We start from the raw sequence: 18561 nt of genomic DNA on the forward strand, positions 1-18561 counted from the left end.
CATTTTTTTCATGTGTCCTTTAAATTAGTCGTTTATATTTAAACCCACATGCATACCTATCTAGTACACACCGTTTTTTCCTAATTAGGTATGTCTCTGTCCCATGTTTCATCCCTCAAATTTATAGATACGTATCAGATCGAACTACTATACTCTAATTCACCTTAGAGTACTTAATTTGAATATAGGATTTCTTGAATTTAATCTACAATTTCATTATGGGTTCGAAATTTTGAAACAATTGATATATAGGAATTAAAGAATTGCACAATCATGATCGCTAGAATTGGATGACACCCATCAATTATTAGTTTAGTGAATGCAACAGTATTTAATAAGTGTGAAAGGTGTTTAATACTCAAAAACTTTTATTTACCCAAATAAGGAAACAAAAAAAAAAATTGGAAATGAAATGTGGCAGCACCAATTAATATGTAAGTGATTTCTTGAAAAAGAAAAAAAAAAAAAAAAAGGTAAGTGATTTCCAATTGACGATGTCATGTGACCCTAATATATGATGCAAATGCTGTGACTCCATCGATTGACATTTTTGACAACCCCGTTTGGCCGTTTGCACTTCTTTCCTTCCGGACTTGCCCTCTCTCTATTTATACACGCACATAGTCGTTGCCTCTTTTACTCTTAACACAAAGCAAAGTCCTAAAGCAAGCAAAGCATTGGCCTCCTCCTAATTGTTAATTCTACAACTAGCTCCCACATAATGGATCAATTCAGTGCTGCCAAAATTACACCACCTTCATTCTCATACTCTCCATTAATATCTTCTTCTTCTTCTTCTTCACCACCACCACTTTCAATATCCCAATCTTCTGGTCATCCCAGTAGTAGTACTGCATTTCTTCCCTCACCCAAATCTCAATTATCTTCTCCTTCACCACCACCACCACCTGTTGTTGTTGTTAGCCCATGTGCAGCCTGCAAGATTCTTCGCCGCAGATGCGTGGAGAGGTGTGTTTTGGCTCCATATTTCCCTCCTTCTGAGCCCCTCAAGTTCACCATTGCCCACAGAGTCTTTGGAGCCAGCAACATCATCAAGTTCTTGCAGGTATTAATTAATTAATTGCTTCTCACTATGTACATCTACTTTTGGGTTGGTTTTTGTATATGATTTTATTTTCGATCTATTTTCTGTTTGCTGAACTAATTAGTCAATATAATACATATTAGTCATTGGCTTTTGTCAAAAGAAAAGGTGATCATGATAGGAACCTTTTCTCTCAGCTTTCATTTGTGAAAGTAAAACGTGTTTGCTTTATTATTTTTACATTGATTATTAACTACCATCGGTTGGTATGTATTTGTCACTGTTTTCAGACAGAGGGACATGTACCTCCAAGTAGATACAATATACCTTTTCAGCACACATTACCCATTGGCATCTTCTCTAATCTTTAAAAATAGAGGGCAATGTTCTCTTATCAGATACCTATTATATTATCAAATTCTCAATTTATTAATTAACCGTGTAAGTTAATGACCTGACAACATAATATGTTAGACTGTTTAACGAGATTTCTTTTACCTCAATTTGTGGAATTGGGTTTTCTTAAAAAGTTGTGAGAAAGTGAGAGAAGTCCACCAACCCAATTAGCCAAATATACCCTTGACACTAGTCATTTTGTGCAGGAACTTCCAGAGTCCCAGAGAGCAGATGCAGTGAGCAGCATGGTGTATGAAGCCAATGCCAGGATCCGAGACCCAGTTTATGGGTGTGCAGGAGCAATTTGCCAGCTCCAGAAGCAAGTGAGTGAGCTCCAGGCCCAACTGGCCAAGGCCCAAGCTGAGCTGGTCAACATGCAATGCCAGCATGGGAATTTGATTGCTCTGATTTGCATGGACATGACTGCACAACAACCCAGTGAAAAAGATCCCATTTTGCAGCAACAATCTTACATTGACACAAGCTGTTTTCTGGATGAAAGCAATTTGGGCACAGCATGGGAACCTCTGTGGACATAAACTCTAGCACTTATTGGAAGATCATGATCAATTTGCATGTGATGATGATGATGATGATGTTACATTAATTTAACCTCAAATTGCAGATGAGACATTGAAAAACATATAATTTTAAATTGTTCAATTAAGGGATCTGTTAAGATATATATATATATATGTATAAATATATATAGGATTTGGGTCATGGTGGTGTTTAAATTAAATAATATTGTTAGTGAAATGAGATATGCTTATTTCTTTGCTTGTAATATTGGGATGATAAAGGGGAGAGGTTTTGAGAGTTCAAGAGGGGCGCGCTGTCATATTCTTAGTCTGTAGACTCTGTATTAATTCTTGAATCAAAGCAATAATTAAGTTGGTAACCTAATTTTATATATGTTCTCAAATAGTCTCTCTTCACCTGCAGCTTCTTCAAGTTTCACTTTTTTTTCTTTTCTTTTATCTCGTTTTCTGTGGAGTGGTACATCTGAGGACCAGAAGCCCAACAAACAAAAAGGAGCTTTGACAGGGATGGTCCATAAGCCTCCATTTCAATTTGCTAAAAAGGCCTTGATGGTGAGATTTGATGAAAATCTAGTATGCAATTGAATTGTCTGAAAATTTCTATTAATTGTATTCAAGCAACCCAAATGTCAATTTTCTCTCTACTTTTGAATGAATGAAATAGTAATTACAATTCTCTTTTATATTTTCTTTCAATGATCTGGAACTCAATATTACTGAGACTGTGACAATAAAGCTAAATGGAAAACTCAACTAACACTTACTGATGATTTTAACGGACTCACACCTCATACTGCGATCACAAATGAATGTTACAAAATAATAATATTAGAGACATCAATTATTCTCCTAATTTTTTGGTTGTCGATCAATTGATGTAATGATTATAGGGTTTTCAACTATCACGCTTCTAAGTTTTAATCCATACTTAATTCGGACAAAAAATGTGCTGATCGCTTGGAGCTTTACGCACATTTTTGCACTTTTTACATAATTATGAATAAATAAAATAATACCACATTAATTAGAAATTTGAAATCTGAAAACTAAAGATAATAGCTTGTGTTATTAATGCTATTACAAACCTCCTTTTTCAATGTACTCGATCTTAATTAAGTTGTCCATACATTCATTTTTTAATTTGGTCCATAGTACGTCTTTTATAAGGTTCTACCTACGTACAAGCTACGATGAACCGTCGATGGGGCATGGTTATCACTTGACGACAAGCAGAGAGACCAAGAGGATTGGTATTTCCAAAACAGGCTAAAGGCTAGCAAGTTCCTTGCAACTCTATATAGGAAGACCTCCCCACTTTTTCAAAGTTCCACATGTTCAATTCAATTGTACCCGGACATTCTTCACTCCACCAATTAATATATATATACTGATGGAAAATATTTGAGCATTTGACTTCCAATTAATAGTCAAATAATATTTGAGGTACTACATTTTTTTCCAAAGCTAAGTGATGTACGTGTATCACGTGATATATTAGTATTTTGTTAAAACTTAAAACTAAATGAAATTTAAAGTAAATTTTTAAGTGTAACACTGTAATATACATTAATTGAAATTCAAAATTTTGGAATTGGATTTGATATTTATCTATAGCATTACTACTCTTTGACCTAACGTCACTAATTAGCATTCACCTAGCTCATTCATGCACAGTGCACACGACAGACGCAATTGATTCAGCCAACCTTGACCCTCACGACACCTTATGTAATTAGGGTTCAATTCACATGTCCTTTTGAACCTTCTTCTGGACGTCCACTATGTTTACTTGGAACGAACTTCAAACAATTAAGTTTGTTTTTATTGAAGGGACGATGAATAAAATGAAATTTAAAGTTTGTTGCAATGTAGGAATCATTTTTAACTCTGTTAAGATTTTTGTTTAAATTATAACAGGTGCTTCACACGATATTTATTTCTAAGGGATATTTTTAGATTCTCATATACGTGTTACTATTATTTCCTTTATTTGAGCATTTATTTTGATGCTTTTAAGAAGATGGAAATTCTGACAGAGTTTAGGTCTTAGTCCCCCCACATTGCAACAAATTTTAAATTTAAGTGGTAGTGTGGTTCAATTTTTTTTTTTTTTTGGATGGTATAGGTGTAAAAAACCTAAAAAGAAATTTCAGAATTTATTTTTTTAGCGTTGGGTGTACTGATCAGATCCATTGGTGTATTTAGAAGTCCCCTTCTCAGGCTTGGGCCCATCTTGAAGCACTTAGCACATTCAAAGCCCAGTGGTATACACCAAGGGCCAATTTAAAAGCCGAATAGCCAATCACAACTGGACCAGGCCCAAACAACAGCAAGCCCAGCCCATCATGACCCATAATCCCAACCCAAAAGCCACCATTACCATAGCATATAGCATGTCCCAGCCGAAGCAGCTCGCAAGTAAAAGAGGGCATCTGATCATCTGATACCACATTGTTTGGCAAGCGAGAAAGGGTGAGAAAGCAAGAGAAAATGAGCGGCGCCGGGAAGAAAGTGGTGGATGTGGCTTTCAAAGCCTCCAGGAAGATAGACTGGGATGGCATGGCCAAGCTTCTCGTCTCCGAAGAGGCTCGCAAGGAGTTTGCAACTCTTCGTCGTGCGTTCGATGAGGTCAACACTACCCTGCAGACCAAGTTCAGCCAGGTCCCTACAACCTCATCTCTCTATCTCTCACATACACTATATCTCTGTTTTTTTTTTTTTTTTTTTTTTTTTTTGCGATATTTGTGTAATTTTCTCTAAGATCTCTGTGAGTTCTAGTTGTGTTTTGCTTCATTTGTAAGTTTATTGATCTGGGTTTATTAATTGGATAGTAAATTCTTTTATTTTTTGGATCAGGGTTTTATTTAAAATTTTATTGTTTGGTGGTGTTTTTTTGGTTGATTAGTAAAATGGGTATTTTTAGTTTCTCAAAATTATGTCTTCAATTTCGAACATTTCTCCCTTTTATGCTGATTTTCTTAGGGCCTAGTTTGTTAGTGAATACTGATGCTGATAGTGGTGTTAGGCCTTTGAGGCTGTAAATTCTTATCTAAATGGATTGGCTTGGAAAATGTTGTTCCTTAACAATTTATGGTAATCGAAAATCTCGGGGAAGCCCTCATTTATTGCTTTATACAAAAATGTAGCTTTGTGAAGATTTGTTATTGCATATACAGTTGCATTTAGTTTACTTAATGATTGACTTTGCTGATTTCCAGTCTATTTTCTGATTCCCAATTCTTATTTTATGCAGGAACCTGAACCCATAGACTGGGAATATTATAGAAAAGGAATTGGATCTCGCTTGGTGGATATGTACAAAGAGGCTTATGACAGTATGTATCCTGACTTACTTAGTGAATGCAATTCACATGTATAATACTCCTGTGGACCTCTTAAGTATTACATTAGTTGCTATTGAACTTACATATTGATTATTGTGGTGTGCTGTTGTGAAAATTTTCATTTTCTTATTATGCAATTGCATCCTGCTTTGAGCTGAAAACTTGGCACATGGTATGTAATAATGATGCGATTATCTTGCATATTCTTTTGTGAGATACCTTGTGCCAAAAAAATGAGATGCTTTGTTGGTATTGTTAGAATTTGAATGTGTTGTTCTCGAACACTTTATTTGCTTATACTTATTAACAATCTTACATTTTTATTGCTTGGTTAATGATATAAGATCAGAAACCACCCTTTCTTGAGGAGTTGAGGTCTAACTTCTGTCATTAACTGAGTGATAAGAAAGTCTCATGGGGAAGCATCCATTAGTTTTCCATTGACCTATACAGAGCTGAAGCTCTCTTCCAGATTTATAGAAATTCTCATGGGAAAAGTATTTTTCTGTAGCATTGTGTAAGATATATTTAACTGTGTTTTGGGTATACTTAGATAGAGAGAGAGAGAGAGAGAGAGAGAGAGAGAGAGAGAGCACTGCATTGGGTATTAACATGTTAGCTTTACTTTTTATATTTTTGCGTTTCATATATGTATGTATCTTTTTCTAAAAACAAAACAAATAATGTTGCAGGCGTTGAAATCCCCAAGTTTGTAGATACAGTCACTCCTCAGTACAAGCCTAAATTTGATGCATTGGTTAGTTTGTGTTCTCTCTCTCTCTCTCTCTCTCTCTCTCTCTCTCTCTCTCTCTCTCTCTCTCTCTCTCTAACTTTTAGTTCCTGATGTTATTTATATGTTGCTGTGGATAAAAGTTGGTGGAACTAAAGGAAGCAGAGGAGAAATCTTTGAAGGAGTCTGAGCGCTTAGAGAAGGAGATAGTTGAAGTGCAAGAGTTGAAGGTAATGGAAAGGAATTGTCATATGCTCTACCTTATACTCATAGAATGTACGATTTCTCACACCTATTGTTTTTCTCAACAGAAAAAGATTAGCACCATGACTGCAGATGAGTACTTTGAGAAGCACCCTGAGGTGAAGAAGAAATTCGACGATGAAATCCGAAATGACTACTGGGGCTATTGACAACAGGTTTCACTGCTTGGCAATATTTCTGGAACGCATCATGCTTTTACCTTTTGTTTAATAATAAGGATAACCAATTGATTTTGCTTGTAATCTGGTTACTTTCGGTTTGAAGAACGTGCGATTCAAAAACACCCTTTCAAAGGGCTTATTTCTAAGTAGCCAATACATATCTTTGCATTGACATAAAGGCAATATCCGAATTTATGGAATGCTTATGTTATCATCCAGAATCTTATTTTATCTATTCAATGTTTATTCGTTAGCAAACGAGTCAGATGTAATTGTCCAGTTAATTATGTACATTTCTTTGTATTTCATCAGAATTTTGGGTTTGATTGCAACCTATAATGTTTATGGTCTTGCGGCTGTTTCCCAAAGCAGTATACTTCAACTCCAAACTTCCACCACACCTCAACACTAGGCTTTCTTCCCCACATCCATGCTTGTAAGAGTCTGATGCTTCTCCTCTCTCTGCTACAACTTGTACTCACATTAAGTGGGTTCTTTATATCGAAAGTGCATAAATTCACTTGGTACTCATGAAAGTGTGACAATAAATTTTTTTACCTTTTGGGTTTTCCTTTTGCTTTTGCCATTACCACATGCATCTTTGTTTGTTACATTAGAGAAAATCAAATCCTTCACCTATTTTACTCCTAATCATCTTTTAAGTTTTAACTAAAAGTAATTGAGATATCCTTGGTGGCGTTGCACAACATCACCTCAGATCGATTGCAACATTATTGTTACTTTGGTATGAAATGTTCCTTTCACAATATCTGATCAAGTAGTGAGAGAAGATCACGTAAAGTTGTGAGACAAGTGTTATAATGTGTGGTTGAGGGGGAAAAAAGCATCATTAATGAGCAGCATGTACATTTTAGACATTCTCCTTAAATTGTAAAATTGAGGAAATGGGATGACAACACTATCTGCACGAAGTGTACAAAAATGTGAACTCCAAAGTACAACAATAAAATCAAGAACGCATTTTGACTGCCATCACTGAAAGACCAGAAAAGTCCAAAAAAAAAAAAACTATCGAGGAATTACAATGTCTGACAAAAGAGGCTGATATGTCGACAGATGGAAATTTCAAGCAGATGCTGCTAGTAATTCGGAAAAAAGTCAATCTTCCAGCAGCACTTAATTGCTTTCATCTCAAAATAACTGGGAGATGCAGTTGGTGTAATGTTATACTTTAAAGAAGAAAAGATATTATCCAGTACCGGCCACCTTCTTTTGAGGGAGATGGTCACCAGCTAGATCCTCATTTTTGTCCATGGCCTTCCTAGCAAGCTCATAACCAGCAAAGTTCATGGCACCCAAGGGAGCAATCCAAAAAAACCTGGGTACCGCTCCTTTGAATAAGCCAAGTGGTCCCTCATGGCGGAGTATAGAAAAGGCTACCATTGACATTGATATAGGTCGACCCTGTGGAGCAGTCATCATTCTTGTTTTCATCACATCAAAGGGTGTAGTGACAACAGCAGCTAGCCCGCCAGATAAAGCCCCAACTACAATTGTTTCCCAAGCTTCCAGATCCCGCCCTAGAAATCGCTGGGCAGCCTATAAAAGCATATATCATGACAGTCAGCTAATGGGAAACATAAGGAGTTATTTTTATACCAACATCCTAGCATCTTGTAAATTTTAAAGCCTGAAGTTTTTATCTTTTATTTTATAAAACTTGGCCATTTTTCTTGGATCAATAAAATTTTCTTCACAGCCAATACTAAAAAGAAAAACTATCTATTGATGTTTTAAGAAGCATATGTTGTCAGCACCATCAAGTAATGAAAACGCAGAATAAAGTAGAGTCAGTTGAGAACGAGGGGGGGGGGGGGGGGGGGGGGGAAGGAATACAAATAATATACATATATATAATTCTACACTAAGAACTCTCATCTTAGAGTTGCATGTGCAAAAAGTAAACTATGAGAACGACATGCATTTTGTGCCTAGAAAAAAGGTCACATATGAAAACTCCATACCTTTTTGGATTCAGCATAGAGCCCCATGCCAGCGACATAGAATGGAACTTCCCGGCACAGAGTAGCACCAGTCCCACGAAAGAAACCCTTAGGACCATCTATTCGCCAAGTCCCCACAATAGCCTCTCCAACATTGTCAAAAAGGCCAGCCTGCAACCGCTGCTTTAACACCTCACAAGGAATCCGCACTGCTGTTCCCAAAACTGTGCTACAGAATGATGCTAGAGATTGAACCTATAACATGCCAAAACATAGATTTTATACTGTTTTAAAACAGTATTAACAGAAAAGAGACACTGAGGCATTGGACAAACTCGTTGCCACCCAACAAAAATTCATACTCGACATTCTTAGAACTACAACATACTTCAATTCAGCTGTTCAAATGTGCCTAGCACATGACCACAAGGGAGAGAAGAGGGAGGGAGGGACCCAGCACCATACTGAAAGATAGGAAAGCTACTAGTTAAGTTGCTCAAACAGCACCATACTTCTTACTCTCTTTTTTTTCTTTTTGGGTAGAAGCGCCATATTTCTTACTTTATATGTTCAATTTTCAAATTTGAAGAAAAGAAATAAGAATGTATGATTATTCCTTTTTTTCAGATTAATCAAAGTAGGATACTTTATTAGGCTAAGGGACCAAGAAACCATGCTCATTTAAGAAAGAAAAGCAGTAGAATAAGTAAATGAACTCTTCTTGAGATGTCTTGAAAGGTACAAATAAGTTACAATTATATGGATGGAGAGAGCTGATAAGTGATAACTTCATTAGGCTATTGAAAAGAACAAAAAGACAAAGTGAACTTGCACATTCACTTGAATAGAAGTTAATGTCATTGACAAGGCATAATGGATGCATGATGCTAGTCCCTAAAGAGAACGCACGCCCCCGCGCGCAGGGGGGGGGGGGGGGGGGGGAACAAAAGTGCAGCATGTGGTGAAGATGCAAGACAAAGCAGAAATTCATATGTAACAGAATATAGTAACAAGCATATAGTAAAATATGAATCATTACCTGTATATCTGGGAGCGTTGGCGCAACATTTACTAACAAAAGTTTACTTGCCTCAAATATTCCAGTTCGCAGGCCATGACTGTAATGACAGGAGAACACATCAGCCCGAAAGAGAAGACAATTACACAAATTAAAAGCTAAAAATAACATTTTAATCTGTTACTGGTGGGAAGGGAACAAAGAGAACCTTGAGAATTGTCCAAGAATTGCAGGAATTGAACCCCTGTACAACCCCTGCACTCCAATCTGTGGAAGCTTTGAAATAATTTCAGGGAAGGTTAATGTTGATGCTTGTACACGAGTCTGGAAAACATAAAGAACACTTGAGAATGTCTTAAAATAAATCATTGCAAGATACAAGAACAAAGAGTAACATCATCAATTACAGAAAATTATTAACTTTGACTACATGAGCACATGTTACTAAGCAAAAGAATTGCCTTAATTGTATCAATTGGGTGCATTAAAGAAGTAGAAAGTGCACAAGAAAGGCCCCCTGCTAATGCAGATCTTAGTACGCTTCCAGCAGGTATTTCCAAAGGTGGTGCAACAGCAACAACAGTTGCAGCTTCAAACCAGATACTCCTGTATGTATTACGAAAGAAGTTACTCTCAGCTAGGAGTATCCCACTAATATGTGGACACTAACCCTACTCGAAATTTTAAAAAATATATATACAAATATATTATTTCCAAAGTGCAATTGGTTCTGCATGACTCCTAATTCATTGAATAGTTCATTCTCCGAAAATATGCATCAATTACCAAGGGACTGTTAACATTTCAGACCAAGGAATGAAAGAAGAGAACTAATGAAATAATTTAATCAAACATTAGACTACTCTACACTATATCCAAGTGTCAACCATATATTTAACCTGGGTTACCAGGTCCTTGGTACATTTGTGGTTTGCTTTGTTACTTTGATTGCTTGTACACAACTTTTAGTAGATCGATATATGCATGCATAAATGCATAAACACTTACATGCACACCAAATAGTAGACTGAAGCATTTAAGGATACAAAAGCTGTATTTGTGCAAACTTTGCCATAAGTTCCGGTACGTCAACCTCTTTTGTTTTTACGTTTTTTTAAATGTTGACAGTTTACTCTCTTTTCTTTTTCACATATCATTGAAAGTTGGGATTGGGAATGCCAGGTTTTGTAAACTGAATTGCCACAATACCATGAATCAGGACATGCAATCCAGATCACAGTTCCCAAGGGAGGGGATCTGGTAACTCTGGGTTTAGCCATCTAACTAATGATGGTTTTCAACAGAAAAATATGTCTCAGCATGGGCTGAACTCATCTTACCGAGGATCATCTTGAAGTCGATCAGAAGGGAGCAATAGCATAAAATTCCTAAAATGTCCATAAGAAATAGATCCTTCTGTGTCAGCATTGAGAAATCTCATCATAGCAACAGCATTGTCTTCATTAGCTGGAAGTCCTGAATTTTTAAGTGATGCCAATACTTCACTTTTTTGCAGCGTCCCAGACTTGCTCAGACATAGAGAAGTATATGCACGTAGAATGGTTGGTTCCTTCTGTTCCATCAAGGATAAAAACTGTTTCCAACCAAATGATTTTGAAAATATGTGACTTCTAGTACGGCGCATAAACTCATGAGCATATCTCCGTGGCAATTTTCTATTTCTTATAGCAATTTCTAGATCTTCCAGAGTTACTTGGCCATCTCCATCTCTATCCAATTCTTCAAAGAATCTCCTTCCTGGATGCATTTATGGTGTAAAATTTGTATAAAAAATAAAAACTTTTTGATTAGATAATTGTACGAGCAAAAGAAAGTGTTGAATAAGGCCAAAGAAACAAACTATTTAGAAATCATTGTCATGAATTATAGCAATAATTAAGGACAGGTGACAAATATTTGTGAGCTCTGACTTAAAGATAGCATACCTTCAGACTCTGTGTATCTAAAAAAATCTTGGACAGAGAATAGTTTCTTTTTGTCAGGATAGTCTTTAGAAGATCGCCCCAGCTGAGGTACAAGCTCAATTAGTTCTGTCAATGAAACAGTGGATAATGTGGATCTCAAACGCTCCACATTTGATAGAGGAATACTAAGTATATCACTAGCAAGCTTCTGTGGTGAACTGCCCGCTGATTCTGCCCTGTTACTTTCCGTAACACCATCATCACCCTCTTCATTTACTGAAGACGTTACCCCAACAACGCCCGATGGCACTCCCCCAACTCTGGCAAACTTCAAGTTTCCCAAAAACCCGTTTAAATCTACTTTTCGACCTTCCAGCAAACCTGTGACTACACTCATATGATCAAATTGGGAGGAAGAAAGCAGCTGCGGGGAAGTATCATAAGTTTCGCAATCACTTTCCTGAACACCCTGATCAAACTTCTGAAGATTCTGAGTAAGTTGATCAAAAACAAAACCTATGAAGCATTCTAGTGGTGCATGTTTTCCTTCTTTATGTGACATGCCTTCATTCTGAATTGTTCTATCACGCTGGCCCTTAGACTCCCTATGCTTCAAGTCACCTGAAGCCTTTGGCTTTGTACAAGAACACGCTTTATCCTCATCACTCATTTTCTGCAGCCGCTTCTTACCCATTTTGAACGGACCGGGAAATGCCTGAACAAAGCTGTTAACTATCAAAGACCAAGTCACAGCAAACTGCAAGCAATTCACACATGACCCATCCTCCTTAGCACAATCCCTCTCTCTCAACCCGCCATTCGACTCCTCAGGTCGATGGCCATTCCCTGAATGCTGCGAAAACTTCCCAAATAACGCCTTTAGAGGAACCTTGATGAACAACCCTTTCTTTCTCTCATCACCAACCGTGACACACTGACCAGCTTTCTTCTTCCCCCCAAAGATCTGACCTTTACCATTCTTATCACCACCACTGAATTGGGTAACCAATTCAACTGCATTTACTTTATTCTTAGGCCCTGCCCAGCAACACTCGAAGTCCTTGGCCGCTTTCCGAATGCTCAATTCAAGCGGCGAAAGGGCTTCCTTAACTAGTTGAACCGAATTGAAAAACGATTCGATCGGGTCATTTGCAGACACCATTACTAACAAATCTTTAGATTCTCTCAGTCCTATATGACTATAAAATTTTAATAAAAATCCACAGGCACCTCAACACGCACAAATATACAAATTCCCACAGCAAATTAGCAGAAACTGATTAAATTCCTCAATGAAAGAGCATATAGTAAAAGAAGCACACCATGAGACTGCGTAGGCCGAGCGGATGAGATCCGAAGACGAAGCGGTGCACCGACTGTTGAACCCGAACCGGCGAAACCCTATGTACCCATTTTCTGCAATCAGCTCCAACTTTCATTCCCTTTTTGCTTTTTCGTTATTTCTTGAGAGTACGGAGTGTTAGCTTTTGCATTTCAGAAATGGATTCAAAGCCATAAGAGAGAGAAAGTGTATGTGTGTGAGTGAAAAGGGGTAGCTAAATTTAGAGAGAGATTGCAGATTTTGTTGGGTTTGGACAGGGTTTGTGTTTCATTTGAGACCGAGAGATTTGGGTGTGGATAGGGGAAGAAGAAGAAGAAGAGCAAACAACCAGGAAGTGAAGAACAAGAAGTAGCGAAAGACCAGGCCTATATTTTTTTTCTCTTTTTTATATTTTTATTTTTATATTTTTGCAATTTTATTTTGTTATTTTTGTATTCTTTTTTATTTAACGGATAATCGGTGCTGAATGGATAAAAGCTGACGTAAGGACTTGTAGGAGAGAGGACACCTTGTGGAGACTGCCACTTCTTGTAAAATTCACAATGCACAATTTCAAATCCCTAATTACCAACCAAATTTTTATCCATTTCTATATCCAAAATTAGTTATTTTGTATTTATGAAGTTTAACTTCTTTTTTGTTTGCTAATAAGTAATAACCTCGATTTTCTCCAAATGGATAAACTGATAATGTGGAATATAAAATATTGTATATATATTTGATTTAAAATTTATAAATACAGTAATTCCAAAAATAAATTTATTTAATTATAAAATGATAAAAGTTCAATATAAACACTTAACTGTCATTTCAATCGAGTTCATGAATAAAAAAATATTTCAAATGTATATCCGAACTAAGATTTAACTTGAAAAATAAATAGAAAATGGATGTATGTCAATTAAGTGTCTACGTGGCTTTTACTGACTGGACGTTTTCAATGACATTGACACCACATAGATTAATACTGCCATGTGGATGCCACATTAATTAATACCCCCACATTTTTCTTCCCTCACCCACCTGAGCAACCCCCCTAAACCACCATCTCTCTTTTTCTCCAACCCCCTCACTCTCTAAGAATTGGCCGGAAAAGTCGTAGGAGCCGCCGCGGCTTCTCGGCGTCGATTGGCCGTGCTTGGTGGTTCGATGAATGATCCAAAACCACCCTCTTGCTCGGAACAATGAGGGAAAGCTGACTGAGGTGGTGGCTGGTCTCAATGTCGTCGGAAAATTGGGTCAACGGCAATGAGCGCTGGTGCGGGCTGTGAAGAAGAGAGTTGTAGAGAGAGTGAGGGAGTCGGGGAGAGAGATAGTCACGTTGAAAATTTGTTACATGTTTTTGTAATTTTTAATTATTTTTGTGTACACGTGGAAAAAATTTAACATCCACGTTATTGAAAAAGTCTAGTCAGTAAAGCCACATAAACACTTAACCGATAAATAGTCATTTTTCAAATTAGATCTTAGTTCAGATATACATTTGAAATATTTTTTTATTCATGACCTGATTAAAATGACCTATATAGTTAAGAGTCTATATTAAACTTATGCCTTATAAAATTCAACCATAAATAATGGATAGTATCATTACTCTCCCCGTTTCTTTTGCTTTTTCCTTTAAGCTTGCTTGATCCTAAAATAATTGTTAATTTAAAATGCTGATATTTAGTATTATGTAATTTTTTGAAAGAAAACAAAAAAGAAAAGAAAGACGACCCAACATAAAAGAGAATTTGGACTTTCATCTATAGTGGAACTAATCCAATGTGTAAAAATATTATTAGACGATATATTTATCTCTCATAGGATATAATATTAATAACATATACCTATATTATAACACATTAAATTGATTATACTACGCAACAGTATATTGATTACACTAAAAAATCTCTCCTCTATTTGTTTTAGTAGTTAATATGGGTTGACGTGTCCCACACATGCTGAGTATCACATCAACACGTGTCAAGACTAGCCAATAGGTTTCTCTCTTTTTTTGGTCGAATCCCAATAGGTTTCTCTCATTACAAACTTTATTGCAAGACCATCCGGAGTTCAACACATAGTTGCAACTATCCAAATTGAGTGTTATCATCACCCATTCATCTTTGTATATTGTGTTTGTATATGATAAAAGAGATATTTATATGCATCAAAGTATCAAACAGCCTTTATTTTGGGATGTATGCTAAATGGGATTTATTAAAAGTTAAAACAGCGGGCAATAATTCGAGGATATTTTTTGCAATTCCCATGTGTGAGAGACAGGTTGTATATAATTTGTTTTTTTTTTCTATCAGACATACTCTCTAGGTGTCTTTTACAAAAGATGACCCTACAGAATCTGATGGTAACCACACTACGGGTCATTCCGATATCTTTTAATGTGAATGGGGGATGTTCTGATTTCATCTTGACCATCAAATGTTCTCCATGCATACAACATAGCTAATATATGGTAGGTGGCCATGAAAAGAAGTTAAAAACAATTCTTTTAAAGCATTATATATTCAAGAATGACAAGAAATATTTAATCAATGTACTGATAATCAGAGTTTTATATGTCAAAACTCCAGATGGGGGCCTTAAAAGTGGTTGGGTCATATGTATTTATGACTTATTTTAAGGCCAATCTATATATAGACAAAAAGTTGTTCCTTATATATTTGGATAGTATATCAACTCTCCTCTTCTTTTATATGACTATTTTTAAGGCCAATCTTTATACAAGAATTTCTCTTTTAGTATTTATGACAACTAGGATCCAATATATTTGGCGTCTCTCTACATCAGAGTAAAACTTTCATGTCACGTGTGTGTGTGTGTATATATATATATCTCTTCGTATGTCTGAATCGGAGACCGTACTCAAGTTATACTCAAGTTATAAATTGTGTCGACTTGAATTTATGTTATGTTAGTGGCCAAAAAAAAAAAAATTATGTTATGTTGTGTTTATCCAAATCAAGAATCTTGAGTTGATTCACTAATTTGTCCAATCCGACTCACACATGCTAATCATGTAATCGGTTTTCATAAGAGAGGTTGTATACAAGAATTTATCGTTCGGTAGCTTTCACATAGGACAACATATGAACCTAGATGAAGAAAATAAGGTTAGTAGACTATCTTTGATTTTCTTCTTTTTTTAGGTGTGGGGTGGGGGTGATTTTGACTTCAATAGAATAGTTGAAAACCAGAGTACTCTATCTTGTTATACAAACTTTCTCAAACAACACATGTTATAATAACAGAAGGCGAACGCTATTGGCACTCCACATTGTGAGTGTACAAATTATAAAATACTTGAAGATGGGCAAATCTTAAACAGGAGTGCTACTAGGATTACCCTAGTAGAAAAGCATGTTCCTGTTTTCCTCCTTTTATGGGTATCCAATATTATACACTTCACTATGGTAAATGCCCATATCTGTTTTTTAACAAAATTTGAACCTACAGCACACAGAGTCACAGACTATGCAATGGAACTCCTATTTCTCAAGATCTTTAGCTTGGGAAAAAGCGCAACTTATGGGAAACCATCGCTTTGTATGAACTTAGTGAAGAGGGAATTATTTGAGCACACTACTTGAAATGGAGGCACCTTCAAATGCATCAAAATGGTGATCCAGTGCCCTTTGTCCTCCCAAGCATCACATCCTTAGCTTCATTGATTTTAGAAGCAAGGTAATGACTGCCACCTGCATCGGGATGGTTTGCAACCATCACCTTTCTATGTGCTTCCTTGACCTTGTCTGCAGTTGCACCCTCCCTGTCAAACCATACAAAAAGATTTTCTATTTTGCTTACAAGCAGACAAGAAGATAGACAGCTAGGACTCCAGTGCTTATGATTATGTGTTTTCTTGTACTGTTCATCTGTTCTATCATTAGACAGTGGGGAATATACCCAAAATATCCTGCTTACCTGATACCAAGAATAAGAGCTGCTTCCCTTTTTGTCATTGTCTGCTGGAAACCACCTTCATAAAATTTCCGTATTTTAGGTTTTGGTGGTCGTACCTTGAACGCTTGCCAAGCCTGGATACCATATCTAGCAGCAAGAGCAGCAGCAGCTACTGCAAGACCAGCTAGAAATGGTGTAGCCTGATGTACATCTACAAGTTCATTAATTCTACAGAATTGTAAGATGAATTCTAAGTTCTTTTTGGACTAAATCTCAATTGTCTTTTATAACTTAAACTCTTTCCGACTTAGATCCGCTCCAAATTTTTCCAATGACCTTTGCCCCATGTCATAACAAAGGGGCATTCCAGCCAGTTTACTGAAGAAAATTATAACATGTACATTGTACAATGTAGAAACACACCGTCATTAAATAGCCCACTAGGTGAAAATGCATAAGCATCACTTGGGCAAACAAAAGAAGGCACTAACCACGGAGTTCTGACCTGTGACTAACATGAGTTTCAAACAATGCATACGGGCAAGACAGATATAGTGAATCAAATGCATAAAGGCCATGATATCAATTGACGGAACAGTTTCTGTCCTCTTAAAGCCAACTCCAACATACCGTGGAGTCGCATATGCTTCTAATCAGAAACATCCGATCATGATCAGACCATTTAAAAGAATGGATATGAAAATGTGAACATTTTATCAATATGCAATTCAAACATGATCAGACAGCCTCAAGTAGAGAACCCAAAGAAGGACCTCAATCATTTTGTTTCTATGATTAAACCCCCTTTATCCCCCATGTGGGCATACAATTCTTTTGGTCTACATCCCAATAAAGATGAACTCCCAAATACATTTTTTCAACATGCAGTGCACAAAGCCAAGAAAATACTCAGGCTAAAAGAGCTCTTAAATGCCAAAGAAAGTGTAGAACAGCAGCAAGTCAATAAAATAAGTCACATGCAGTAGCAATTCTGCCAAACAAAAAATTTTGTTCAATCTACCAAACAAAAAAAATTTCTTTTGCTTTTTTTTTGGGTGAAGTGAATGTACATAATTTTCAGCCAAAATCAATCCCATAGAGCCAAACAAGATTGAATATTTTAACAAGAACAAAAATCAAGTATTTGTGAACCCTAGTACCAACATAAAATTAAATTTGCTATTGAGAAAGAAATGAAGCGTAACAAATCAAAAGAAGCGCTGAGAGAGAAGATATATTGCTCACCATTTCATCGAATGTATCGTGTCTGAGCTGAGAATTCGGGGTTTCATTCAGAGTTTTCTCGAAGCTTAGGGCTTCTGAGTTGGGGAAGAAACTCTGGGATTGCTTGCCCACCATGTTTTTTAATCTTCGTCCATTAATGTCCAGGAACCTATGATATTGCGACGCGTAAGCTTAAACGGGCGCCCTTTTTTCGACAAAAAAAGAAAAGGAAAATTATGATTAAATACTAAATTCTAATAATTTTTTGGTATACCATGAAGACCATATAATATTTCAATTGAACTACCAAATTTAAATGTAGTTTTTTAGATTAGGTCACAAATATGTTGACCTTTTTGATTTGAGTCTTTTCCATTTGACATTTTTATCTTTTGGCCTACATATGATGAGTGTTAGTTAAAATTTATAAGGTTTTGACAAAATTGCTTTTGAAACTTTTATATTATCTTGAAAATTTGCTAATGTAGTCTCAACTTCACTAATTACCAAGACAATACTTTTACTCAAAATAATATATAGTATAATGGTGTAAGTTGTCTCTTTCAATTTACCAAGACAGTCACAGTTAAGTTATGACTGGATTGATTTTTTTTTTTTAATACAATATAGTATAAATTAATGTAATATTTGTGATGTAATATTTTTTAATTTTTTTATTGTAGTGGCATGTGATGTA

At 36.2% G+C, this 18561-nt stretch overlaps 4 protein-coding genes across 5 annotated transcripts; 2 read left to right on the top strand and 2 right to left on the bottom strand.

Moving 5' to 3' along the window:
* Window positions 1-670: 670 nt before the first annotated feature.
* Window positions 671-2130, top strand: LOC147290179 (LOB domain-containing protein 1-like). The gene is made up of 2 exons (XM_086238855.1): window positions 671-1066; window positions 1648-2130. Exons 1-2 carry the CDS (start codon window positions 722-724, stop codon window positions 1978-1980), a joined length of 678 nt encoding a protein of 225 aa, XP_086094981.1. The 5' UTR covers window positions 671-721; the 3' UTR covers window positions 1981-2130.
* A 2256-nt stretch (window positions 2131-4386) lies between these two features.
* Window positions 4387-6790, top strand: ATPQ (ATP synthase D chain). Its single transcript, XM_086238856.1, has 5 exons — window positions 4387-4644; window positions 5237-5318; window positions 6020-6084; window positions 6201-6287; window positions 6369-6790. Exons 1-5 carry the CDS (start codon window positions 4474-4476, stop codon window positions 6468-6470), a joined length of 507 nt encoding a protein of 168 aa, XP_086094982.1. The 5' UTR covers window positions 4387-4473; the 3' UTR covers window positions 6471-6790.
* A 703-nt stretch (window positions 6791-7493) lies between these two features.
* SAMTL (mitochondrial substrate carrier family protein) lies at window positions 7494-13083 on the bottom strand. Its single transcript, XM_086238854.1, has 7 exons — window positions 11411-13083; window positions 10805-11222; window positions 9926-10070; window positions 9673-9788; window positions 9486-9564; window positions 8468-8701; window positions 7494-8042 (listed from the first exon to the last, which is right to left on the bottom strand). The coding sequence occupies exons 1-7, from the start codon at window positions 12549-12551 to the stop codon at window positions 7692-7694; spliced, it is 2484 nt and encodes an 827-aa protein (XP_086094980.1). The 5' UTR covers window positions 12552-13083; the 3' UTR covers window positions 7494-7691.
* A 2837-nt stretch (window positions 13084-15920) lies between these two features.
* On the bottom strand, window positions 15921-18021 carry LOC147290182 (mitochondrial import inner membrane translocase subunit TIM14-1). Of its 2 annotated transcripts, XM_086236829.1 has the most exons (4): window positions 17886-18004; window positions 17146-17289; window positions 16662-16812; window positions 15921-16506 (listed from the first exon to the last, which is right to left on the bottom strand). In XM_086236829.1, exons 2-4 carry the CDS (start codon window positions 17216-17218, stop codon window positions 16350-16352), a joined length of 381 nt encoding a protein of 126 aa, XP_086092955.1. In that variant the 5' UTR covers window positions 17219-17289; window positions 17886-18004; the 3' UTR covers window positions 15921-16349. The 2 variants fall into 2 exon arrangements, with proteins under 2 accessions (XP_086092955.1, XP_086092954.1); XM_086236828.1 differs by lacking the exon at window positions 17146-17289 and having other exon boundaries at window positions 16662-16840; window positions 17886-18021.
* Between the last annotated feature and the right edge of the window lie 540 nt (window positions 18022-18561).

Source organism: Dryas octopetala, chromosome 3 (assembly GCF_963921425.1).
Source record: "Dryas octopetala chromosome 3, drDryOcto1.1, whole genome shotgun sequence".
Classification (NCBI taxonomy): domain Eukaryota; kingdom Viridiplantae; phylum Streptophyta; class Magnoliopsida; order Rosales; family Rosaceae; genus Dryas; species Dryas octopetala.